The sequence below is a fragment of the Corvus hawaiiensis genome, chromosome 9 (assembly GCF_020740725.1).
Source record: "Corvus hawaiiensis isolate bCorHaw1 chromosome 9, bCorHaw1.pri.cur, whole genome shotgun sequence".
Taxonomy (NCBI): domain Eukaryota; kingdom Metazoa; phylum Chordata; class Aves; order Passeriformes; family Corvidae; genus Corvus; species Corvus hawaiiensis.
This window is the reverse complement of record NC_063221.1, coordinates 22,599,912-22,622,783: the sequence shown is the minus strand read 5'-3', so window position 1 is coordinate 22,622,783 and position 22,872 is coordinate 22,599,912. Positions and strand designations below refer to the sequence as shown.

The following is a 22,872-nucleotide window of genomic DNA, read 5'->3' as shown; positions in this document are numbered from 1 at the left end:
GGGCCCCCACGTCTCTTTCCGCTCAAACGGTTTTGAAAGCTCAGAATCCATATTATCTGCATAGCTAACATCTCTATTCCCTCGCCCTTCTCCTTTCATCTTCGTTTACTCTCTCTCCATTTCTCACCTTCAATAAGGAAAAACCATGAGTCAGCTTTAGTATCAATGTCTTCACACTGTCTGCAGGAAGCAGATTACGTGTTACATACCTACCCAAACCAGCAGACAGCCTGGCTAGGCAGGAGGAGGGGCTCTGCCTACCTGTCCAGAGATTTTCTTCTCTGACCCCAAGATTTTCAATCAGTTTAATTCTCTCCCTGTGCACTGGTATAAATGTTTATGAGTGTTTGTGAGTACTGAACTGTGTCCATCTTCATCCTATGACCTTCAGGGGCAGGTTTTCCAGTGCATCTTTTTGTTTTCTTTCATGGAAAATAACTCTTCCAGGACTACTTGTTAAAGTCTCATCTGGCTGTTAGCAAGGACATGCACTGCTGTACTGAAAGATGGCAGCTCTTACAGGGCTCTTCAGCATCTGGTGCAGATGTGTTTCATCACAAGCACAGGTCATGCCTGGCTTCTCACTCTTTCAGGAAATAGAGATCTCTTCTGCCAAGTCAATGAAACCTCTTCCTTGCAGGGTTGTCATTAGTTTATCCCAAGAGTGACATGACTCTTTCAGAGTAGTCGTTTCTTTGCGACTATCATTTTCACTTCCACCCAAAAATTACAGTGGATGAGTTCGGCACCATACACAGCAGGAAAAAATATCACAGAAATCAAGAACCTTCCCACAGAAATTCACCAAATATGGAAGACTGGTAAGTGGCCTGACAGGCCAGGAAACTTCCTGGAACCTGCCTCCTTCATGCACACATTCAAACTAATGCAAAATCCAGCACTCCTTCAAAAGTTTCTGGCTCTAGCACCCTCATTCTGCACATTAGCATGGGATTTCTCTCTCTGAAATGTATGAGTAAGGAGTGAAAGCAGAACTGGCTGGGCAAGCATAAAATATTTGAAAACACCAAGAAGAAAAACACTGCCAACTTCGCCTACCTACACTTGGGACCAACCCATTAACTCCAAACTCCAGCTGAACAACACAGAAGATGATATTCTTCTGGCATAAGTAAAGGGCAGTAAGCAGCTTGTCTAACTATTAAAACAAAGCAACATCTGAAACATAAACAGAGACGTGCCCCAGACAATATTACAAGGACCCTCAAAGTATTTTCTCTCTTCAAAGTTCTCCCCATCCGCATTATTACTGAGTTTTATCCTTTGGAATATGAATGGGGAGTAAAGCTGCCACTATGCACTGCACTCCCCACTGACAAATGCATAAATGATTCACAGCTGCATTCAGGAGACAGATCAATTAATCGTTGCAGCTCTCCAGTATTTATACTGGGCATCATTCAAGCAAGCCAGCTCTGAATCGATTCCTCGTTGCTTCCAACAGCAGCAGATCCTGTTCTTCATTTATATGATTATCTTTGTTGAGAGCAGTATGGGTCATCCAGGATGAAGGACCCCTGTTCCAAAGAAGAGTTGTATTTCATTGTACATGGGGCACCAAAAACTTCCCTGGACCTTGGAAAAGAGGCAACTACGCATTCCTGGGCTGCGCAGAGTGCACAGCCATGCCTGGAGCAGTGTGTGGGAAGAGGGCTGCAGCTCACAGCCAGAGAGGTATCCAGGAGATTGCCTAAGTATGAACAGATTGTTGTGTGGGGAATGCAGAGGACAAAGTCATTTACAGGGGATGTGGGCCTCCACCTCATTTTTTTTCTTCCTCCTCAGCCTTTCCCAGACTAAGTCGGCTTCACCTACAGTTTTCTTTCAAGAAGCAATGCAACACCAAGTCCCTGCCCTGCAAAAGCAGGAGCAGGAGGGAGTGGAGCCTTTGCTGAGCCAGGAGTGCCATCCTGCCTGGCATGCTGTGCCCACTCAGGGGTGCAGAGCCACTCCCGTACCCCACAAGCAGGCAGCACCCAGGTGGATGCTATCAAGACAGACACTTTGCCCTGAACATAATCAGCATCACAAAAGAAACAGATTCAAGGCTTATTTCAAACTTTCTGACCGTTTATAAACAGACTGGCAAAGCACAGTTTGCTCCAGCTGGAGTCTGCGCAGGATGTGGCAGGCAGAGGTGCATATCAGAGAAGGGGTAAGAGAGGAACATCATCCAATACATCATCTTTTCTACAGCAATCCTTTCCTGATTAAACTTTTTACCCATGTTTAAGCCACAGTTTAGGGATGAACTGTTTGCCTTGCTCAGGCAGGCTGAGTCCCATGCTCTGGAGCTGCAAGAGGTGGCCAAGAAATACTTGGACCCAGCCAGCCCACCCCTCTGCGGAGAGGGAAGGTGCCATGCCCACCAGCTGGTGGTCCCCACACTGTACCTGTGCTTCTGACAGCATGACGTCCTTGATCACTGGCTGCCCTCGGGGCTCGTTGTTTTCCAGCTTCACATAGGTAACCAGATACCCGCGGATCTGCCCATGCTGTTTGTTGGAGATGGGCAGCTTCCAGCTCACCCGGATGGCAGTCGAATTCACAGATTCCACCTCCACCTTTCGTGGTGGGGCACTGGGCACTGCAACACACACGGGACAGCAGTTAGCAGGTACCACACAATCACTGTCACTACCTCTCACCCTTTGCTACCTTCCCCCCACCTCACTGCCAGGATGGCCCCACTGGTACAAGTTTCCTGTACCTGCCCAGCACACCACACTGCAATCTTTCAGCATGACCACATCCCTAAACCCTTCCCTTTTGCTATTCTCAGCAGGAAAGAGCTAATTGCAATATGCAGGAGCACCCCTAATAAAAGTCCTTGTGCCGAATCAGACCCACCTATCCCTCTCATCTCCAGCAACAGGGGAGCAAGGAAGAATACAAGAATATAGCAAAATACAAAGAATACAGTGACTCCCTGCTGCTCAGGGTGCCCTGGGGCACAGGCAAGGGTTTTGAAGCCTTCTTTGCCTCTTGCCTGACACAGCACCTCCTCTCAGACCCATCTAAATGCAGTCCAACAGCCCCATGCAGCACGACTGGGTGTGAGCCTGTTTTTGCAGGGAGCCCTGGTACCTGCCACCAGCCAGAGCGCACACGTGCTCTTCCCGTGACAGTGAGAGGTTAATGAGGGGGAAAAGCACCATCCTAAAACAATAACCCAGAGCTCACAGACAGCAGTCACTGAACTCAGCCAGATAAAGGGGCCTGTGGGGATTGTGACAGCTCTGGGGACTGTATTTCATGCACGGCTAGCTGAATGCTTTTTGATAATAAAATGAAAAATTACACTGCCCAGAAAATATCAATTTTCTTGCAAGGTGAGGCCCGTTTAAAAATGTATTTATACCCTATTTACCATTTGGAAAAATTACCTCCTTATTACATTTTGCTCTTGCATTGACTGTGACAAAAATGTCAATTCTAAAAAATTAGCTTTTCAGTTGCTCCTGGAAAGCTCCTTCGGCTGAAGCAGCTGGGAGCAGAGGTGTGCACTCTCTGGAGGATACTGATGCTACCCAAGTGCCAGGTACCAAGTGAAGAACCTGGGCTTCCTCTTATCACCTCATCTGCAGGACCCTTTTCACCTTTCACTGGCCTGGGAAAATCCAGGGGTTTGGAACCTCATATGCCCCCATTCTCAACACAGCAAGAAATCAGTATTAGGTAATTAGGGATGGATACCTGACAAGCAGACATAATGAGTATTGCTATTTCAACCAACTAAATGGGAAGAAACGGCTACCCAGCAGGTAAGCACAGTTTTTAAGCTGCACAGCAATTCATTATTCTTCCCCAGATGTCCTTCATAATTGTAGATAATTTAATAAAATAGAGAAAGGAGGAACAGAGCATTTTAGCACCATGAGGCCAACTCAAGGTATGGGAATGGAGGAGGCTGTGCTTGAACAGTTACCCCCTTCTGCCTGGAGCAGCCTATGCTGTAATCCACAATTCACTTAGTGCAGTGACCTTGCACAAGCCATGGGGCTCTCCTGCCCTGGCAAGGCACCTGCCCACACACACAGCTGGGAGTCCAAGCGGAAAACATGATCCTCCCTGAGAACCAGACAGAAGCTGTGTGTCAAGCTCTGCTGGCATGAGAAGGTGGGAGGCCTTGGCAGGACATGGTATGGGGATGTTGCAGGGACACAAAAAGATGTGAATGTGAGCAGATCACAGTGTTTCGAGGAACTCTGTCCTACCCCACTATGGGAAGTATGTGCTGCATCTGAGATCCAAACAGGCAAAGTTCTATTTGTTTTCAGACCACAGTTTAGCATTTCTCATTCCTTCATCATGGGTATCTACTGAGCATCAGCATGTCAGAGGAATACAAAATCACTCCTGACAGCTAAGCTGGAATGTCCAACCACGGTGCCCAAAAACTAACTGAGAGAGCTTGTTGCGACATTTCTGGGCTAACAGCTTCCCCTGGGCTACAACTCTGCCGAATGAGAACTGAAGCAAACAATACAGGCAGCAGGACACACACAGATGTGCTTGCCAGCCCACGAACACAGTCAGCAAGCATTCCCAGATGCCACTTCCAGAGCCATGGAGACATGGGGGACAGTGGCAGCCCATTTAGGGAAACTGTAACATGTCTGGTTTCAATTTCCTGCACTGATTGGGCAATGCAGAGATCATGCTTTCTTTGCCTGGACGCTCCATCTCTTTCTTCTCCCATCAAATCTGCAGCTTTCTTGGGTCAGCATAAAGCCATGGAAGCTCCTACTGTCATCCTGAGCTCTGGCTGTTTCAAAGGAAATGGCTTAAATCACGATGACATAACTGACAGCCCTGCTAATACAATGCAATTTCTCTTTAAAGCTGTCATATCCAGTAAAGTGCTCTGTACGTGTGGTATTCTGACTCTTGAGTGGAAGAGCAGCTTTATATAAGCTGTGGCTGGCCTGGAAGCTGGAGCAGGAAGCAGCTTTCCTGCAGTATCTCCAACTTTCAAATGGATTGCTTTCCCCCTCTTTAGTTTGCTGGATTTCAAGTCAACAAGTAAACTTTAAGTCCTGATCTCACGAGAGAAGCCTTTGGCTGGGAGAGCTCATTTTACCTTCAATAAAAAGGAATCCACCACCACCCACTATAAAACCACAACGGAAAGCAGAGCAATGCCTCCTCACATGCACAGGAAGCACTGCTGATACAAACAAGACCCTAAGGGACCATGATGGGATACCTGACACATCCTGGAGGCAGAGCAAGGGCCAGCAAAACAATTCCCCAACCCCACTCCAGGGCACCTGTTGAGACCCAGTCCCTGGAGCATTGCTCCTGACAGCCTCTGGCCCTGCTTGAAAGGCACTCCCAGATCAATGTCCCTGCTCCCTTTCCCCCCCCTTTCCAGCAACTCAGCTAGGAGAGTCCTGGTTAACCCATGGCAGTAGCTGAAGGAGCTGTTCAGTAGCACCTACCATCCTCGTCAGTGCGCACGTGCACGGGGATGCTCTGTGGTCCTGGCCCCACATCGGTGTGAGCCCTTACCCACACCTTGTACTCGGTCCATTTCTCCAGGTCCTTGATCTCCCAGCTGGAATGCTCCCGTCCAATGCCATCCACCACATGCTTGGTGATGTCATCTCCTTCCACTGCCTGGTAGGCAATGGAGTACTGGGTGATGACCCCATTGCGGCTCTGGGCGGGCGGTGGCACCCAACTTACCCGGACGGTGGTGGAGCTGGTGCTTACACACTCGACTTCTTGGGGTGGGGCGGAGGGGGCTGGGGATAAATAAATGAAGTGGGGAGATGAAGGGAAATGAATGGAAGGACAAACCAAAATGCACAGGGAACTTTTACCCAGCCAACAGAACACTGAACACACACATGGACAACTGCCTGCCATCCTCACAGATCATCAAAAATGGCACTGGGAGGGCAATTTGTATTTGAAGGCCAGATGAAAAACATGGAGATGGAAGTGCTGTTCTGCATCAGAGAAAACCTTTTCCCAAAGCAGTTCTGGACGCTCACTTTACCAAACACAACAAATGGCAGTAAGGGAAGGGGAGAGTGCGGAGGGTGCGAGAGAGACTGGTAGGGAGAAGAAAGATGCTTTCAGTGAAGATCTGAAGCAGATGGAAACCAGAAGAGGTAGGAAGCTGCAGAAGGCAAGAGCGGCAGAAGGGAAGCTCACACACCAGATTGCAGGAAGGCTTGTGAAAACTGACTCCTAGACAAGTGGAGGAAACAAAAGTGGATAAGGAAAGCAGGTGACTGAGGTTGGAAGTAGTTTGTTCTGGTGGGGTTTAAAACCATGACCATCAGCTGTAAGCTGCATCCTAACCAGGTGGGAACCAGGCACCATGTGGGAACAGCAGATAATGTGGTTGTGTTGCTTTGCACATGTCCCCGGAATCTGGGACTGAATGTTTCATGCCTGCCACATTGGTTACCTGCCTCAGTAGCTTCCTGGCCTATGGATTTGTACAGTGCAAGGTAAGCAGGTCTTGCCCTCTCCCAGGCAAAAAAGCACCTGCAGTTTGCATTAACTTCTAAGCCCTGGCAATGCTAACTGTCCACAGGGGGAGGAGTGGGATCCAGGCAACCGTTGCTTCTCATTGGGATCAGGGTAAGTCTCTCCACACAGCACACTGGGGAAGAGCAGCAAAACGAATCTGGGGGGGGGGGGGGGGTGGGAAGAGGGATCAGGAAAGGAGAGATGACCTGGACAAAGCAAAGCAGGACATCCAGGACATCTGCCTGGTTCTTTCCCTTCTCCAGCCTTGCAAAACTGCTGTCTGGCTCCAAGAGGGCTCTGGCAGCATGGGAGCCCTCTCATGGCAGCATCAGCCCCCTGTCATTTGGCCTCACTGCCCCGGGATGCTGCAGACAGCATGCTTGCACAGAACGCAAGAGTGGAAGTCTGGAGAAGGAAAAGAGCCCACATAGTCAGGGAAGGAACAAGGGACACAGGTCCATCCCTGGGTGCTCATCTAGAAGGAAACAGCCCTAAGCAGAGGGGGCAGAGCATCATCACCAAAAAAAAAGCACACAGTTTCCCTAAGACTAGAAAGCTGTTTGGCCAAGCAATAATGGAGTACATCAAGTATCTTGCTTTGCCATGGCAGGTGAAAGGCAGCTTCCATTCTTCACTGCACACAGAAACCTAGAAATGCCTGAAAAAAGACTGCTGCCCTTCCCCATGCTCCAGTCCTTGCAGCCACCAGTGCAGCAGAGCCAGCCTTCCAGGGGCACAGGGACAACCCTGCCTGCTCACTGCCTGTGCAAAGGTGAACACAACCTACATCAGTCCACATGGCAGCAAGGACCTCAGGTAATTCAAGCTCAGAAATGGTGCCTTAGCTTTGCTGGGCACAGGTTGGCATTGGCAGAAGACCTGGGAAAGCAGAGGGCAGCAGGACCTCCCAATGCCCTGGTGACCTCTGCTTGCTGGGAACAAGGCCCAGTTGCCTGCAGAAACAGTTGCAGACTGCATGTAACTTTGAATGCCTACTTCTGTGCTCAGAGAGCAGGGAACATTTCGGATGCCTGGAGAGATGAAAGATGAAGGAGAGTTAAGTACTGATGGAGCTGGAAGAGACAATGCTTGCACTATCAGGCTGCTGATTGGGAGCTACATTGGAAGAAAGGGAAGTCAAAGCAATGTGTGGAAGCAAACAGTTGCCTATGTGAGGGAGGCAGCACAGGATCAGCCCTGCCATCTGGTATAGTGAAAAGGGAGCAGGGGTAAAAAGTGAATCCTCACACTCTTTTGGTTAATCAGCAGAGAAGTGACAGGGAAGAGAGTAGGAAGATACAGCACCAAAGCAACACCTACAGTGGAGGGCATAATGTAGACAAAGTGCCTGGTGGCATCCTTCAGACAAGACAGGTGAGATACAAGGAGCTTGGCAAGCTTTTCCTCTGCCACTGTCTGCAGACAGGCCCTTCACAGAAGAGACTTGCTTTGACAGAAGCCCCACAGCTTCCCTTGGGATGCAGCAGTGAGTTTGTTCTCCAGCTTTGGATGATAGTGTGGGCAAGTCAAAAGTTGGCTGTTGACTGGGTAAGAGTCACACATATGATGTGTAAGGCAAAAACTCAGATTAACACTTAAAGAAAGCAAAATAAAACTTGGTAACATGAGCAGGATCAACTTAAAATGCACAAGGAGTTGAAGTGTCCCTCCTGGGGCCAGCAAAGAGCAGACTGGGTGGCCAGCATGCACCCACAGATGCAGATGTACCCCCACACACACTGTGCAAACCTCTGCTGCCTCCAGGCTACTCACAACAGCCTCCCCCGATGGCCCATGGCAACTCTGTGCACCCATCCAACCCACCTGCTCCTTAGCCTAGGGAAAAGGGAGACTCAGGACCCACCTTAGTATTTCAAGGGAGAACAGCATTTTAATGCTGAGGCCTAATGGGCACAGAGCTGCTGCTTCTCTCACATCATTCTGCTTGCCTGAGGCACTGCAGACTCCTGGAAAACTCCCCCGTGCTCTTCAGACCCTCAAAGCAGCACTGCTTGTACTTTTTGCAGGGTGCCCAAGAAGTAAGTGAGCAGCTTAGCAGGAAAGACAGCCTAGAAAGCAGCTGCCTGGTCAGGAGATGAGGTCTCAACTGTGCTGCTGAAGGGTGCAAAGGGGCATTGCCTCCCTCTGGCCTTCCCAGACAAGCATCCCTACTACTCCTGAGCAGGGGTGCCACAAGAAGAGCAAGACCAAATCCTTCTCCAGCCCACTAGTGAGTCATTAGTGATGATGGCCCTCCTACCTTCCCCATGACTGGTTTGTCAGGGACAGGAATAGACACTGAAGTGAGGCTTTTTGGAAAGCAGGAGTCTGACTGCTCCTGCAGTTTGTGTCCCACCTGAACATGTCAAGCTCCATAATCTAACAGCCTTTCTCAGGGTAACCAGATGAAAAAGTGCAGGAAGGAGACCAATTTGAAGCTGGGAGCTGTTGTGTTTCTAGATTAGTGAGTTGTAAGGCCAAAGGGGACCAATCCAACCATCTAATACAAAGTGTTGCTACGTAAAGACCAAAGTATTTCTGGAAGTTGTGCATCGTGCACACAACTTCTGCCAAGGTAAAGCACAGCTTTCTGAAAGACCTACTTGATTTTGAGCCTCCCAGTACCCAAGGCTCCACCCTGCATTGGGACTGTTCAGACAGTGGTTTGTCACCCTCACTGAACAGCTCAGCAGTAACTGCCAATGGCTTCTGTCATAGAATAGAATGCCATCAGAAATCTGTTCAAGTAGGGGCCTGTAAACCAAGACCCAGGTCACTTCTTGGATCAATCCACGGACCCTTAGGTCCTTTAGTGTGAGGAGGGCTTCACTGGTCAAACCAAGAAACTCCTGTGGCTAAAAGCCAAATCTCTTCCAGCCTATGCACGTTTCTCTTACTGAACAGGTATCAGAACCAGTCAGCTACTGCACCACTTGCCAGTGAAGTGACAACCTTAAAACCAGACTGGTGTGAGATTCCCTGTGAGCAGACAACAGGTAGAGTAGGTCATGATAAGATGTCTGCCTTGATGAGTCCACGAAGCAAACGTTTCTTGTACTTGGACTGTGTGAGACTCTGAAGGACTCATTTATGCATGGAACTGTCTCTGATTAAGTGTGTTCAAGGATAAGAGCATCCACTGATGAAATTAATTTACATGGCTGAAGAGTTACTTCAACCTTTGCCTATCAATACAAAAGCTATCTGAAACAGGTATACAAATCCTCACATTCAGAATCTGTTCAGTGTTCAAATGTTTATAACTGCATGATCTGAACCCTTCTCAATTTTCATACCTGTCTATTGTGCAGCTCTAAGACACCATTAGCTCACTTAACAAGGTGGAGGAGTGCCTGGGACTGGTATGTTAATGAAGCTCAGTTTTCCTCAAAGAGAAGGTCATTCTAAAAGTGAGCAGAGCTGCTCTTCCCTGCCAGAGCTCCCTTTCTAATGGCCATCTCACAGTCCTGGTTGCTGTGCATGCTGCTGCCCTCCCTGCAGGGAAGGCTGGCTGCCTGTGCCAACTGCTCACTCCACATAGCGCGTAAATCCCAGACAGACGGTGCTAACAGAAATGTCTTTTTTCCCCTCTTTTAATGCTCTTTGCATAATGGCAAGCCCAAAAATCATTAGTGAAAACGAGCTTATCGCAGGGCCCTTTGATAGCCCTAATCTGCTTATGCGCAGCACTTTGAGCTGCCAATCAGAGCAGTGCAAACTCCCGCTCTGTGATCACACAGGGCAGAGCCAAGATGAAAGTGATATTGCCTGGGTCACCCCATTATTGAGCCTCTCTGTTAACTCAACTGCAGCTTGTTCTGGTTTCCCCCAGCACTATAGTCCCAGAAGCAGCAGCCTCACTTGCTCATGCAACCCTGGCAAACAGCCACTTTTCCAAAATGACTCCTACAGCTGCCTGACAGCCACAGACACACCTGGCCTCACAGGATGCCTCACCTTGCAATCAACTGTATGGACCAGGGCTGGACTCCTGTGTGAGCAAGGCAGCTGGGACGGGGAGGGAAGGGATGAAAATCCAATGGTTTGGACACAGTCACATTTAGAGCCAAATACCCATATGCTGCCTGTCCAGACAGCTTGTCTGCATGGGAGTAAATTCATAGAGATGCACAAACCCACTCAAATCAATCTCTCCAAAGCAATTTCCCAGCCTGTTTTACTCCTCCATCAGTTTTTATGAATCTAACCTTAGGGAAAGACAGTATGATCAAAGGGACACAAAGAAACAACTTACCCCTTGGGTGCACCCACTCTGCCAAAGAGCCCTGATCCAAACCCCAGCTGACTTTCCCCATTACTCCCTTTAGCAAACTGCAAGCCAGCATCCCTGCAAACCCACAAGGGCAGAGGCATCGGGCTTCTCCGTGCCCAGGCGATGGAAACTGGACTGTTTGTGCTTTGCCTTCAGCAGCGTTCAACGTCAGACACTTACTGGATTGGGCAGTTCTGGCTTCGACTGTGGGGGTGTAAACTCCTACCCCCAGCTCTGAGCGGGCACCCAGACGGAACTTATACAATGTGTCCGGTTTGAGACCTTCCACAGCATATGAGGAGGTTGGGTCAAACTCCACCTTTTGCTGCCAAAACAAAGGAAACACACATTATTTGATGTAGTTGGAGGACACAGAAAAGCTGGTGTGCAGCCATTCTGGCCTCACAAGAAGTCACAGCTACGCTGCCAAACCTGCCTGCAGTCCTGCAGGACTCCAAGGCATCAAGCTTCCTGGGTGACACACCAGGACTCTGCAGGGAAACAGACCTCTGCCACAGCCAGGCTACATTGCCTGGTGTCCAGACTGCACTCACTGGCCTGACAGCTTTGTGGGAATGCTGGGTCCAGCCACACAAGTTCAGACAAAGGGTACAGGACACATGAGTTTGTTTTCTCCCAGCAGACAATGTATTGCCTGTGAAACAGAGTAAAGCCCTGTAGCAGTCGAGATCTCTAATGCACCAAAATACTGCTTGGTAAAGGGCTTGTTTTGCTGACGCTTCACCTGAAGGGCACTTATTTTTGGCAGCTCTTATGCCACTATAATATGAGGAGAGGGAGAGGACCATGGGACACTGTGATGCTGTCATGGCACAATTCTTGGTATGCTGTCTTGAAGCCGTTGATGTACTTTGAACTGGACTTCCTTTAAGGACATGCACTAAATGTGAAAGGGCTCTCTGTAGGCCACCTTCAATCTGCTTTGTACATGTAACCAGTCCTGGGGCCAGAGACAGATATTGGAGGCCATTTCAGACCTGCCCAGAAGTGCTACTGTTTAGAGGCACCAGCAGTAAGCATGCCTCAGGGAGGCTGTCATGGCATTCTGAGCCTTTCCAGTCCTAAACCAGTCACTAGGTACTTTGCTGGCATCAACAAGCACTGCTGAGGTCACTTGAACAGAAACCAGATTGCCATGTTCGTATTTCACACCACTGCAGCAGAAGAAACACAAAGAAACAGTCCTGTTACCACCCTAGCTCAAGCCCACACCCTTCCCAAGCTGATGAATTGCCATGTCCAGCTCCAAGAGCTGCCAGGCAGGATCCTCACCTGAGTGCCATCCTCCCCTTCCCAGTACAGCAGCTCATATTTAGTAATGCGTTCCTGAGAGGTGGGCAGCCAGGTCAACAGGATGCGGGTATCAGACTCTGCTTCTGCCTGGAAGTCAGCTGGCTGGGCAGGAACTGGGGAACAAACACAGGGTTAGTGCCAGAAGAAGGGAGAAGGATCGCATGACTTTGCAAAGTCAGCATTTCACCTTGTGAGGATCCTCCTTAATTTCTGCCAGAACCTCCCTTCTCCCCTGTACTGTACTCTTAGAACATCCCAGGCCACAAGCAAACACCTCTATCACACAGGGAGGTGACTATGAGGATTGTGCTCACTTCCAGACCCTGACTGCATCCCAGATACTTCCTTCCAAACGTGTACTCAGACTCCACAAGGGTCCAGCAGTTACACAGGTGCCGACATCCACGTCCAGGACTTTGTGTCACATTTTTAGCCACTGTATCTCAGGCAAAACTGTGGGCTGTTAGTTGTACAGAGATGGATACCAACTGCCCAGGACAATCTGACAGCTTAAATCCAATGTCTGTGGGGTGGGGATGCCCACCACCCGCTCTGACATGCAATCATTTGAGCACCAAGTGCAGTTGTGATGCCTGGTGCAGGTCAGACACTCAGCTGAGCCGCACACTGCTGGGATGGCCACGGAGCCACGCTGCCTCACTCCATACGTACCCCCTTGCTGTGTTTTGACCTGGATGATGTCCGAGGGGGGCCCGTCGCCCACCGAAGTGAAGGCCAGGACGCGGATGCTGTAGGTGGTGCCTGTGATGAGGCTGCCCACGGTGGTGAAGTGGCTGTCGTCAGTGTTGTGTTTCTGCCACATGCTCAGAGGCAGGTGGGGGTCGGTGGTGTAGTACACGCGGTACCCTCGGATCTGTCCGTTGGGCTCCTCCGGCTGCTCCCACCGGACCAGCATGGTGCTGGCGCTCAGCATCCGTGCCTGGACTTTGAGGGGAGGACTTGAAGGAGCTTGTTCTCCTGTCCGGGCCTCGACCAGTTCACTGGGGGGACCCCTGCCAATGTTATTGACTGCGATGACCTGGAACTCATACTCTGAGAAGGGGCTGAGCCCACCTATGCTATAGCGGGTTGTTGCCACACCATCCACCTCCTGGAACTGGCCCTCCAAGGATTTGGGCTTGTACTGGATGACGTAATATGAAATGGGGTCAGAGTTGCCCGAATCCCAGGTGAGGGTCACGCTGGTAGCTGTCGTTTCAGTCACTAATGGCTCTGTTGGAGGTTTTGGCAGTGCTGCAATTGGAAGGCAGAGAAGTGTGATTTAAATAATTCAGTCATCTCAAACCTTGCAATGTGCACAGGGATAAAAACGGAGCTGCCACCTCCCATTAACATTCTTCTTTAAAAGGCAGAAATCATTTCATACTCTATAACATGCATTTTTATATTACCGTATATTGCTTGAAGTGGTTCTTAATGGAAGGATAAACAGAGCAATCATGTTATTAGATGTGCTTGACGCACTTACCAGCAGCAGGCTAAATAAAAGTAATTCAACGGGGATGCAGGAATGTTTCTGTCATGGGGGTTCACCTGGCAGTGGGAAGGTGCTGGCTGGGCTGGGCTGGGTTGGGCTGGCTCCAGAAGCCAGGTGCACAGCTGATTTACAAAGGGATACAGGAAGGCAATCAGCGCACCTAAGTAATCTGGAGTTATGCTCTTGCTTCCAGAAAGGCAGTAGCTTAGGCCATAGGGAGTTCATGGACAATGCTGTTAGAAGGGTTGATGGGGCAATGCTTTGTAAGTATTACAGTACATGCAGGAGAAATACAGCCAGAGAAATTACCAACTTTCATATCCATTATTTCACTGGGTCGTGTGTCAAACTGCAACCAGACAATAAACTGTTACACAAGAACTCAGTGATAATGATACCTCTGAAGTGTTAATGAGAATGCGACTACTGCAAGCAAACATATCCAGATTTGCCATTTTACCACAAGAACAAAGAAAAAGAATGAGTGTTCATGAGAGAGATTTGCAGAGTACACAAATACTTTAGGACAATGACTGAATTACAGTCTATAGTAAGTTTAAACATCCTACAAACCACTCTAAAGTCATTAGTGACTTGTAATGCAGCCGTGCTTGACAAGGAACTAGGGAAAATGCTCAACCCAAATTAAGATCCTTAAGTATTGCATTCTTTGGCAAAGCCATCAGGTTTCTAGTTTCCACGTGGTTCAGCTGAGAGAGGCAAGCTGCTTAGCACAGGGCGTGCCTGCTCTGAGTGCCAGAGAGAATGCCTTCTCCAGTGCTACTGCAACCTGAATACTGAGAAGATCGTCAGGGGCTGAACTGGCATGGGAGGGGAGGGCATACAACCCACAGCCAGACACCCTACCACTACCCATGGAGGACGCAGGGAGGGGCAAACCCAACCTGCACGATATTATGGCCTGAAGAAACGTATTTCCTACAGCATCCTAGAAACTGGCAGCCTCCCTCAGGCTTTCAAGGACAAATGAAACTCCCTTTCTTTTCAAGAGCCACAAGTTTGACTCGACAGCTTTTGGGTGTGCAGCCTCCATGTGAGCAAGGGGCAGGTCTGGTACTTCCAGCGTCCTTAAGTGCAATCAGTTCTGTGTCATCTTGCTTCTCCTGTCTGCGCTGCAAATGGTCTGCTTGCCAGCAAGTACAGGAGAGGCAGCACTGGGTGAAGGAGTTTGGGATGGAAGCAGTAAGATATCCAGAGTAAAGGTGTAGAAAAAGCAGATGGGGACACAAGGAGGAAGGTGAAGGGCTAAAGGAGCTGAGCAGATTGCTCCCTGTCCTGAGGCATCATGTCAACCAGGGAGGGCATGAGACAAAGTCATCCCAGCTACGAAGAGGTAAATGCTGGGAACCATCAGTGCAATCGTGCAGTTCCCACCTCTTCCCTCCAAGTCCAAACCACCATCTCATCATGGCTCTTTTTTCCATACACCCTTGTGTATCTACTACAGCGAGGCAACCACTGTGCTCTGTATGAAAAGAGAGGCTGGAAAAGGTACTGACCAGCAGGTGTTCTGAGTAAAGGGAGCTGGGTGTGGCTAAGGTTAAAAGCATCCTCTGACTAGCCAAGAGGATTTGCTGTTATCTCCAGGTCAGAGAGGGCTAACACTCAATTCTGTGATTTGTTCAAGCAGCAACTCTGTGCTGAAGGTGTCCTTAGTGCAGGAAGGGGCCTGCAAGAACAGACAGACTCAAAAGATGACATATCTATGGTAATCTGAGTTACAAATCAACTGCAAGCAGAGAAGGAAAGGGATACTGCGGATCTGACAGGCCCCAGATGGGAAAGGCAGGACACCTTCAGCCTCCTATTAGTGGGTGGGCTATTGGTTAGCAATCAAAAAGAACATCCTCTTTGGGGCAAAGCTACCTGTGAAATGTCAGCAGAAAGCCTGGCTGAAGGACAGCAACACAAGAAAAAGAAAGGGAAAGAGGCAGAGCAGTAAGGGAAGACATTTACTGATGATTATGTAACAATTTTCAAATGAACACATACAGCTCCTCCCTGCAGGGAGGGAGAATGCTCATTTTGTTGAGGTCCACGGACACTTCAAATTGCCGGGATTAACTTTCTTGTCCTACCCTTACTGCAAGAAGACATCTCTGAGCAAACAGCACTCTGACTGCAGACATCCACAGACCCTGTCCCAAGACAGCCCATTCAACACAGACTCAGTGAGGTTCCCTCGGCCTGATGCAAGCTTGTCTACTATGCCACTTGCAGGGAGAGAGAAAATGACCTTCGAAGCAAATATCATTATACTGTGAGCATGAAAAGACAAAGTTGTGGGTTTGGGAACCTCCCCTGCAAGGTGGAAAAGTCACAGAAGAGTGCAGTTAGTTGGCAGCAGCCAAAAAACTTTGGCAAAGGGCTACATTGTTGAAACCCAAGTAGGAGCACTGCAAGCAATAATTCCTTACCTTTGACAGTGATCTGGGCTGTGGCTTCAATCATGCCAAGGGAAGAGATGGCCACGCAGGTGTAGTTGGCAGACTGCATGATGTTATTCAGTTCCAGAACATTCCTACCGACGGGCATCTCATCTTCTTTGGTCAGTTCCTCCACACCAGCCATCCACTTCACATAGGGCATTGGAGCACCTACTGCCACGCATGTGAGGTTCACGCTCCCCCCAGGCATCACCTCATGGTTGCTCGGAGGGATAGAGAATCGAGGAGCAACACGCCGCACTGAAACAAGGAAGAGACAGCTAGTAGGGTCACAGAACCAGCAGGGAGTACTCAGTTGCACTGTGGGGTACATGAGGGGTGGGCAACATTTTTGCCTATCTATCCTTCAGGACAGATAAAATGAAGTGCAGAAGCTGTTCACTACTTTGCCAAATTGCACACACTTTGCTCTCCTTCCTTAGCCACTGGCATTTTATTAGCAGAACTCATTAAGAGATGGCTCAATCCATTCCCTCCAAACATAGCCTTTTGAAATCATATCACTAACATGAAACATTCCTCCATTTATATTACATCCCTCTAATTAGAGAGCATGCACAAATGCCAGTCACACACTTTGTGCAGGGCCCACTGAAGCTCTGCATAACAGAATCACCCGCTCAGTTTGTTAGCTCTGGAGCAAAGCAGCCCATTCCCTAAACCTCACAGGGTTCGGGCAGGGGCAGCAGAAGGGTTTCTTTTTGAATTAGAGCACATGTGCTGCTAAATAAAATATAATTCCTTTCAAAATGTAACTCAGGTTCTGCATTGGCTCAGAAAAAATAGTCACCAGAGCTGCATGACATTGTCAGGGCCTGAAGAGATCACCTTGCTGGGCAGGAGAGAGCTAATCCTGACAGATGTGAGATCATACCCATTTTGACAGAAGAGAGCTGGGCTGGCAGAACCTTTCCCACCTTCGTGGCAGCTCTTCGGGAGATGTATTCCTCCTTATTGCATTGCACAGCTTCTCTTCATATCAATCCCTTGCTGGGTATTTCATTCAAGACTTATTTGTAAGCAACTCTCAGCTACAATAAAGCTCTAAAGCTGCCTGCCATATGCATTCCTGTCAGGAAAATGACACTGAGAAATGAGGTCCCTTCTTCAGGGTTAGTGTTATGGGCCTATTTAAGCAAGGGTAGAGAAACAACTGTGCTCGGTAAATCTTTGTCTCCTCTGGGCAAACTCATTTTAGTCTGTAGTTAAAAAGGGAAACTGCTTGAACGTGTCTTGCCCAGTAGCTCTGCTGTCCTCCACTGGAAAGGCAGCCCCCGAGCAGCGGCCGGGGTCACGACTGACCAGCTCCGAGGAGCCTCTCCCTGCCAATTATGCTCCTCCATCAGTGCGCTGGGCTGGCGGGGCAGTGACTGCCACAGCGCTGGGGGCAGGTGGGAATGGGGCAGGAGCCTGAGCAGGGCCAGCTCACAACAGGCCACAGGCACAGCCAGCCCCACGGGCGATGGGGCCTGGGGTCTCACGGCTCTGCTGGCCTGGCTCCTGCCACCGCGGCATCTCCACAGACAGTAAAGCTGCTGACAGCCTCGTGAGCAGCAGAGGTGTCAGCTCCACTTGCCAAGCTGGCTCTCCCCAAATCAAATTTCACTAGTGCTCTCTTTGATGATTCATCCCCAAACCATCAGGATTGCAGAAATAGACTGAACACAGAAGCCCCCACGCTTGCATGTACAACAGAGCTAAGACTCTGTGGTAAATTAGACAATACTGTCAACATCGTGTGTGTACTGCACATCGTCTCAGTGACAAAACAGGGCTCATTAGCTCCTTACCAGACAGGGTTAAGGATAACTTAAGGATAACTTCCTTTGCCTGTTTTTTTTTTTAAAGTATATAAATCCAAAGTCTTGCTGGATGCTTCTTTTAATCAAGTATTCAATCTCAAATCAATACCTACATGAGCAATCACCAATGAAGTGTTACCTGACCGATGGGGCAGTGCTCCCCATGAGAGACAGAACTAAAAGTGTACTCAAATGCTATGCAGTTGTGAGAATACAGACTTAACCACTTAACCTGATGGACATGGCAATGGTTCAACATGATGGCATGTATTTCCAACCAAAGCATCCCAGCACCATTCATTAAGAGACAGCTTTATTTTCCAATGAACGTGGCGTTGAATTATTCCAAGTAGAAGCTGTTCAAATTCTGTCCCCATCAAAGGACCAAACCCACCCACCCAAGCTGTATTAAAACAGAAAAAAAAAAGCAAACTTTGAGGACAAAGCCATAGGCGTGCACAGAGCACTCACACACATGCACAAGGCAAACAGGCTGGCAGGCACCAGAGGCCACTACAGAGTCAGACAGACAGCAGTGGAAGGGCAGGACAGGGAGAAGGAAGGTGCACAAGCACTCACATACAGGGACCTAGGAAGACAAGACACTGGAGGACACAAGGCCATGCAGAAAGGTGAAAGCCCAGCATGCAGAGATTTTCACTTCCAGCCCTGTGAGACCAGGCACAGCACAGCCTGCTGCAGACTCCCCTGCACCCCACAGTGTCCCCATGTCAAGCGCCTGCTTTCAGGGTGCTCCCGGGGCTGTGCGAGTCCCACTGGGGCCGTGTCACCCTTGATGTGTCCTGCAGAGGCAGGGCCTGTGGGGGCTGTGCCTCTCTCCCGAGGAATGTCAGCAGCTGACCATTGCCTGCTCCCCTGCAGGGAGGGGACAGGCACTTCACTGGGGTTGGGGGCCCTGCAGCAGCGCTCTGCAGGGTGACAGGAAGTCATTCTCCCCTGTGTCACACACAAGGGAGCAGTAGAGGTGGTTGGTACGTTCCTGTGCCTAGAGAAGGGATGAATGGCAAGGAAAACTCTCCTGTGGATCAAACAGTACGAGACTCCCTCACCAGCCTTGACACGGGCTGTCCCTCCTGCACACCGCAGCCTGCGGATGCCAGCAAGTTGTGTGGAGCCTCAGCCCTCCAGCCTGGCAACAGATGAGTGGTTAAACAGGCTTCTGTGGTGCATTTCTGCAACCCAGAATGGCTGAGCTGTCTTCCCTTCATTTGCACACCAGCAGAGCTGCTGAGATTGGCTCGCTGCTCCGCACCGGAGAACAGCAGTGCCCAAGGCACCCAGCTGCTAAAAATGGATGCCCTGTGTTGGGGTCAGCTCTCTACATGGGAGGTGGGAGGAGGTCAGGGCAGTGCCTTCGGTAGGAGATCTGGCCCAGACAGTGCTCTGTCAGGAGTACGTGCAAAGGAAGGGACGGGCTCCATGAGCCTCCCATCCTCTTGGGGGATAATTGGCAGCTTCTTGTCCCAGTCAGTACGGAGGGAGAAGGGGAGATGCTGTCAGTTAGCATTAGCAAGAGCTGGCACAGCTCTCACAGCAGCTTGCAGAGCACCATCAACACATTCCTCAGGCTCAAGCCAGCGATTTAAGTTGCTTGCTTTTCTAGCGTAAGAGTCTGGTAATAATTTAAATCAGTGTAACTCCTCAAAAAGCAGCATTCTTAGAATTTCTGTCCAATTTACAAGTCAAATCACATGTGTTAGCACAGTCCATGATGCTACCTTAAGTGCTCTAGAAAATAATGTTGTTCTTCATTTTTTGCAGCAATGAAATTTCCCTTTTAATTACAATTTTCTTGACAAGAATTTGCAATAATTTTTTTAATCCTCTTTTTGGATAAGGATCAGAAGAAGGCGGTTTGGAGGTTTTGCAAGAACAGCACAGGGAAAATTGCTGTGAATATTAAAATTATTTCAATGGACAATACTATAATTCAGGGGTTTAGTTAAACCAGCAGACTGTCAAAAATGAGATTCATTATAATTCATCCCAAGAACAAGGCATCATAAGGGCTCTGTGCTGCTCCACTATTCTGCATACCTCCCTGTTGAGAGCATTCCTTAGCAAGCGAAGTGAAGTGAAGTGAAGTGAAACTCAGAGCAGTGAGCAGTGAGTGCAGTGCAACCTGAGCCCATGCCCCGGATCTCACAGGACAGGGAGGAAAGACAGTGTGGAGTCTGGTTCCCCACTCACAGGGGGGATTGCTGGGAGGAAGGAGGGGAGCAAGCAACACTATAGTGAGCCACAAAGGTTGAGAAATGTTAATAATTCAGCATGCATTAACATGCACATTCCTTGCCTTGAGAGCAAAGAGCTTCAATAGATTGTCTGGCTCCTTTGAGCACAGGGGTGTCTGTTTCCCAACGTCTCAGGTTCCCTCCGTGGGTGAAGTTACCCCTTTGGAGAACCAGGGACACCCTCCTCCCTGCTGCTGTCTGCAAGAGATGTAGGCTCTAAGCTCAGGGCTCTCAGGCTGATGCTGTTAGTCCCTCTCATGTGCTGAGACACTGCTGGTATCCAGTGAGGCTCTGCTAGAAACACAACAGTGCCAGGAGGACTGCCCAGGCTTCCAAAATCGTGCAGCGCTGCTAGGGAAGGGGAAACTAAATTTCCAAATTTTCCTGCTGGCTGCCTTGGCCACAGTACAGCTGAGCAGATGACAATGCTAACACCCCTCCCTCTGGTTTGCAGAGATCCAGGCACCTCTACTTGCCTGCTCCTGGATTCTGGGTTTCCTTTGAACCATGCCTACCTGGCATCTAATTCTGGGCCTCATCTTTCCCGTTCCATGGCAAGCTCACTGGGTGCTGCCCCATAGTGATGGAGAGCTGTGCTTGTGCTCTGCACACTTCTCTGCTCCTCAGTTCCAGCTGCTCAGGTCCTGCACCACTGTCCTAACATCCTCTCCCCTTTGCTTATCCTTTGCACGAGGGAACAGCAGCCTGAACTCTCTTTTGCTCTGGAGGAGAACTAGGACTGCCTGGTCTGCCGCTCCTCCCCAGTCCCAGCACAGACAAGGACAGTTTGGGGTCTCTGTTCTAACCTCCCAGCTGGGATGAGCAGCAGTGTGTGATGCAGGGGCACATCTTTGAGAGTGTGAGACTGTCCAATTTCAGTACCTGAGCCAGGCAAACTGAAGGATCCCTGGTGCACAGGATGTGTTCCCGCCCTTGCCAGACTGGTAATGTGCCAAAACTCCCACCTTCCTCAGGAACCACCTCCTCCAAGTTGGGAAGGAGTGAATTTAGGAGCTATCCTCAAACATGATCATTGGTCTGCATGGTTTACTCATCTGTAGACACCTTTCATGTTTCCCCAGTGCTATCATTTTACTAAAGGACTACAAATGGAAAGGCAGTTGCTGAAGTCTCACAACCTATTGACAGAACCAACAGCAGGAGAGGAAAAATTGGAACCAGAAAAAAATGCATTTATAGTCTAATCCTGTGCTCAAACAATGCTGTACTATTTATGCTCCCAATGTATCCTTGAGTGCTGACATTTTATAGACAATTTCCAAAACAGGGCCTTGCCATTTTTGGATTATATTTCAGCTATAACTTTTAGGTCTAATTATTTGTGCTGACAACCACATATAAAAGAGGATATATCATTACAGTGGTGCAGCACTGGAGACACATCAGCATTCAGCATACTGACATACTAATAGCAAAGTAAGGGAGAGCAAGATTGTGGAGCTCTGCAATTTGCATTCGATCTCAGAAATTTCTCTGATGAAAATAACATTAAGGAGGAGAATATGAGAAAGGATCCACTGTATCAAGATAAAATAACTTGTTAATAAATAACCTTGTAGCAGCCACAGAGCAATAATTAAATGCATGGGTTAGCACTACACAGTTTTAAGTAAAGCTGGAAAAACGTAAGATGTAATTATCAGTGCCAAACAAATTATAAGCATGGCAAATCCCAATGGAATATTTAGAAACTAATTTCTGGCTTCACATTAAATATTTGTGTATGTAGGTATTTTTGGTGGAGCGGGAAGGAAGGGTCGACACAAAGAATGAGAAATTCTCCACTCCTGCTGGCTTATATCCATTCTCAGCTGCCTCCATTCAGCTAAACCATGTGGCTAAAACATTTAAGTGCCCTGTCAAAAGTTTAGTTTCTAGTGGTGTCTCAGCCATCACAGCAGTGCTCCAAATTCACTGAAATCTGGGAAGCTTTGGGCCTTGGCTTTAATTTCTTCTCTTTTTTCCCTTGTTCTCATTTTTCATCATTGTCTTGGGCTGAGGTAATTTTATCCTCTAAAAAATCTATTTTTAGAAGGTAAACAACAAAGGTCCTGTGCCTCAGTACAATCTAAATGAGAGCATGTTCCAGGGAGAGAAACGGGATTGAACTCAGTGTACTGGAACAACTGCTATGACAATTTGTTAAAACTTGTTCCAGTGATGATCGTAAGACAATTCATCCAGCTGCCTGACAGTTTGTGTGAGACAAGCAGGGTCTCCTCCCAGTGCCACCTGGGGGGCAGTGTGAGCAGCCCCTCACCTCCAGTGAGTGTGGAATGACAGACCCCCACAGAACCTGTGCAGTGAAGGGAGTCATCTCTGGAAACTAAATCCGGACTCCTGCCAGAAATTCCAGCTTTCCTCAGCAGGAAATCATGAGTGCCTCGAGCTAGGTCTGGAGCTAGATTTAATTTAAAGGCTGGAGTTGCCTTTCACTAATGTCCTTTGTTCACCTCTGGCTCTCTGAGAGCAGCAGGACAGAACAAAGCAAAGCACAAATCAGGTTTTGCTGAGTAGCTACGAGCTCCTGTGCATGTCACCAGGGGCCTCCCCGAGCCATCTTTGGTATGGCTGGGGCCACTGCCAGAGCTCCCTGCTCTCCTGCCAGCTAGAGGAAAACCCAGGTCCAGAGAAGAAAGGAGAGGCAGACCTGCTCGTGCAAAGGGCCCTTGTCTGAGCATGGACAGAGCATGGAAAATGGGCCACCCCAGCACAGGGACTGCTGAGGAGC

General features: G+C 49.0%; 1 protein-coding gene across 22 annotated transcripts in view; it reads right to left on the bottom strand.

The window, feature by feature from the left end:
- The window catches only part of PTPRF (protein tyrosine phosphatase receptor type F), a 380,951-nt gene that overhangs the window by 57,971 nt on the left and 300,108 nt on the right, over window positions 1–22,872 (bottom strand). For 15 of the 22 annotated variants that reach the window (XM_048313478.1, XM_048313477.1, XM_048313492.1 and 12 more), the window contains 6 exons: window positions 16,034–16,303; window positions 12,770–13,351; window positions 12,077–12,210; window positions 10,964–11,108; window positions 5,466–5,771; window positions 2,415–2,608 (listed from right to left, as the gene is read on the bottom strand). In XM_048313478.1, coding sequence (XP_048169435.1) covers window positions 2,415–2,608; window positions 5,466–5,771; window positions 10,964–11,108; window positions 12,077–12,210; window positions 12,770–13,351; window positions 16,034–16,303 — 1,631 coding nt within the window. The remainder of the gene's footprint in view (window positions 1–2,414; window positions 2,609–5,465; window positions 5,772–10,963; window positions 11,109–12,076; window positions 12,211–12,769; window positions 13,352–16,033; window positions 16,304–22,872) is intronic. The other 7 variants (XM_048313490.1, XM_048313493.1, XM_048313494.1 and 4 more) reach the window with 1 other exon arrangement.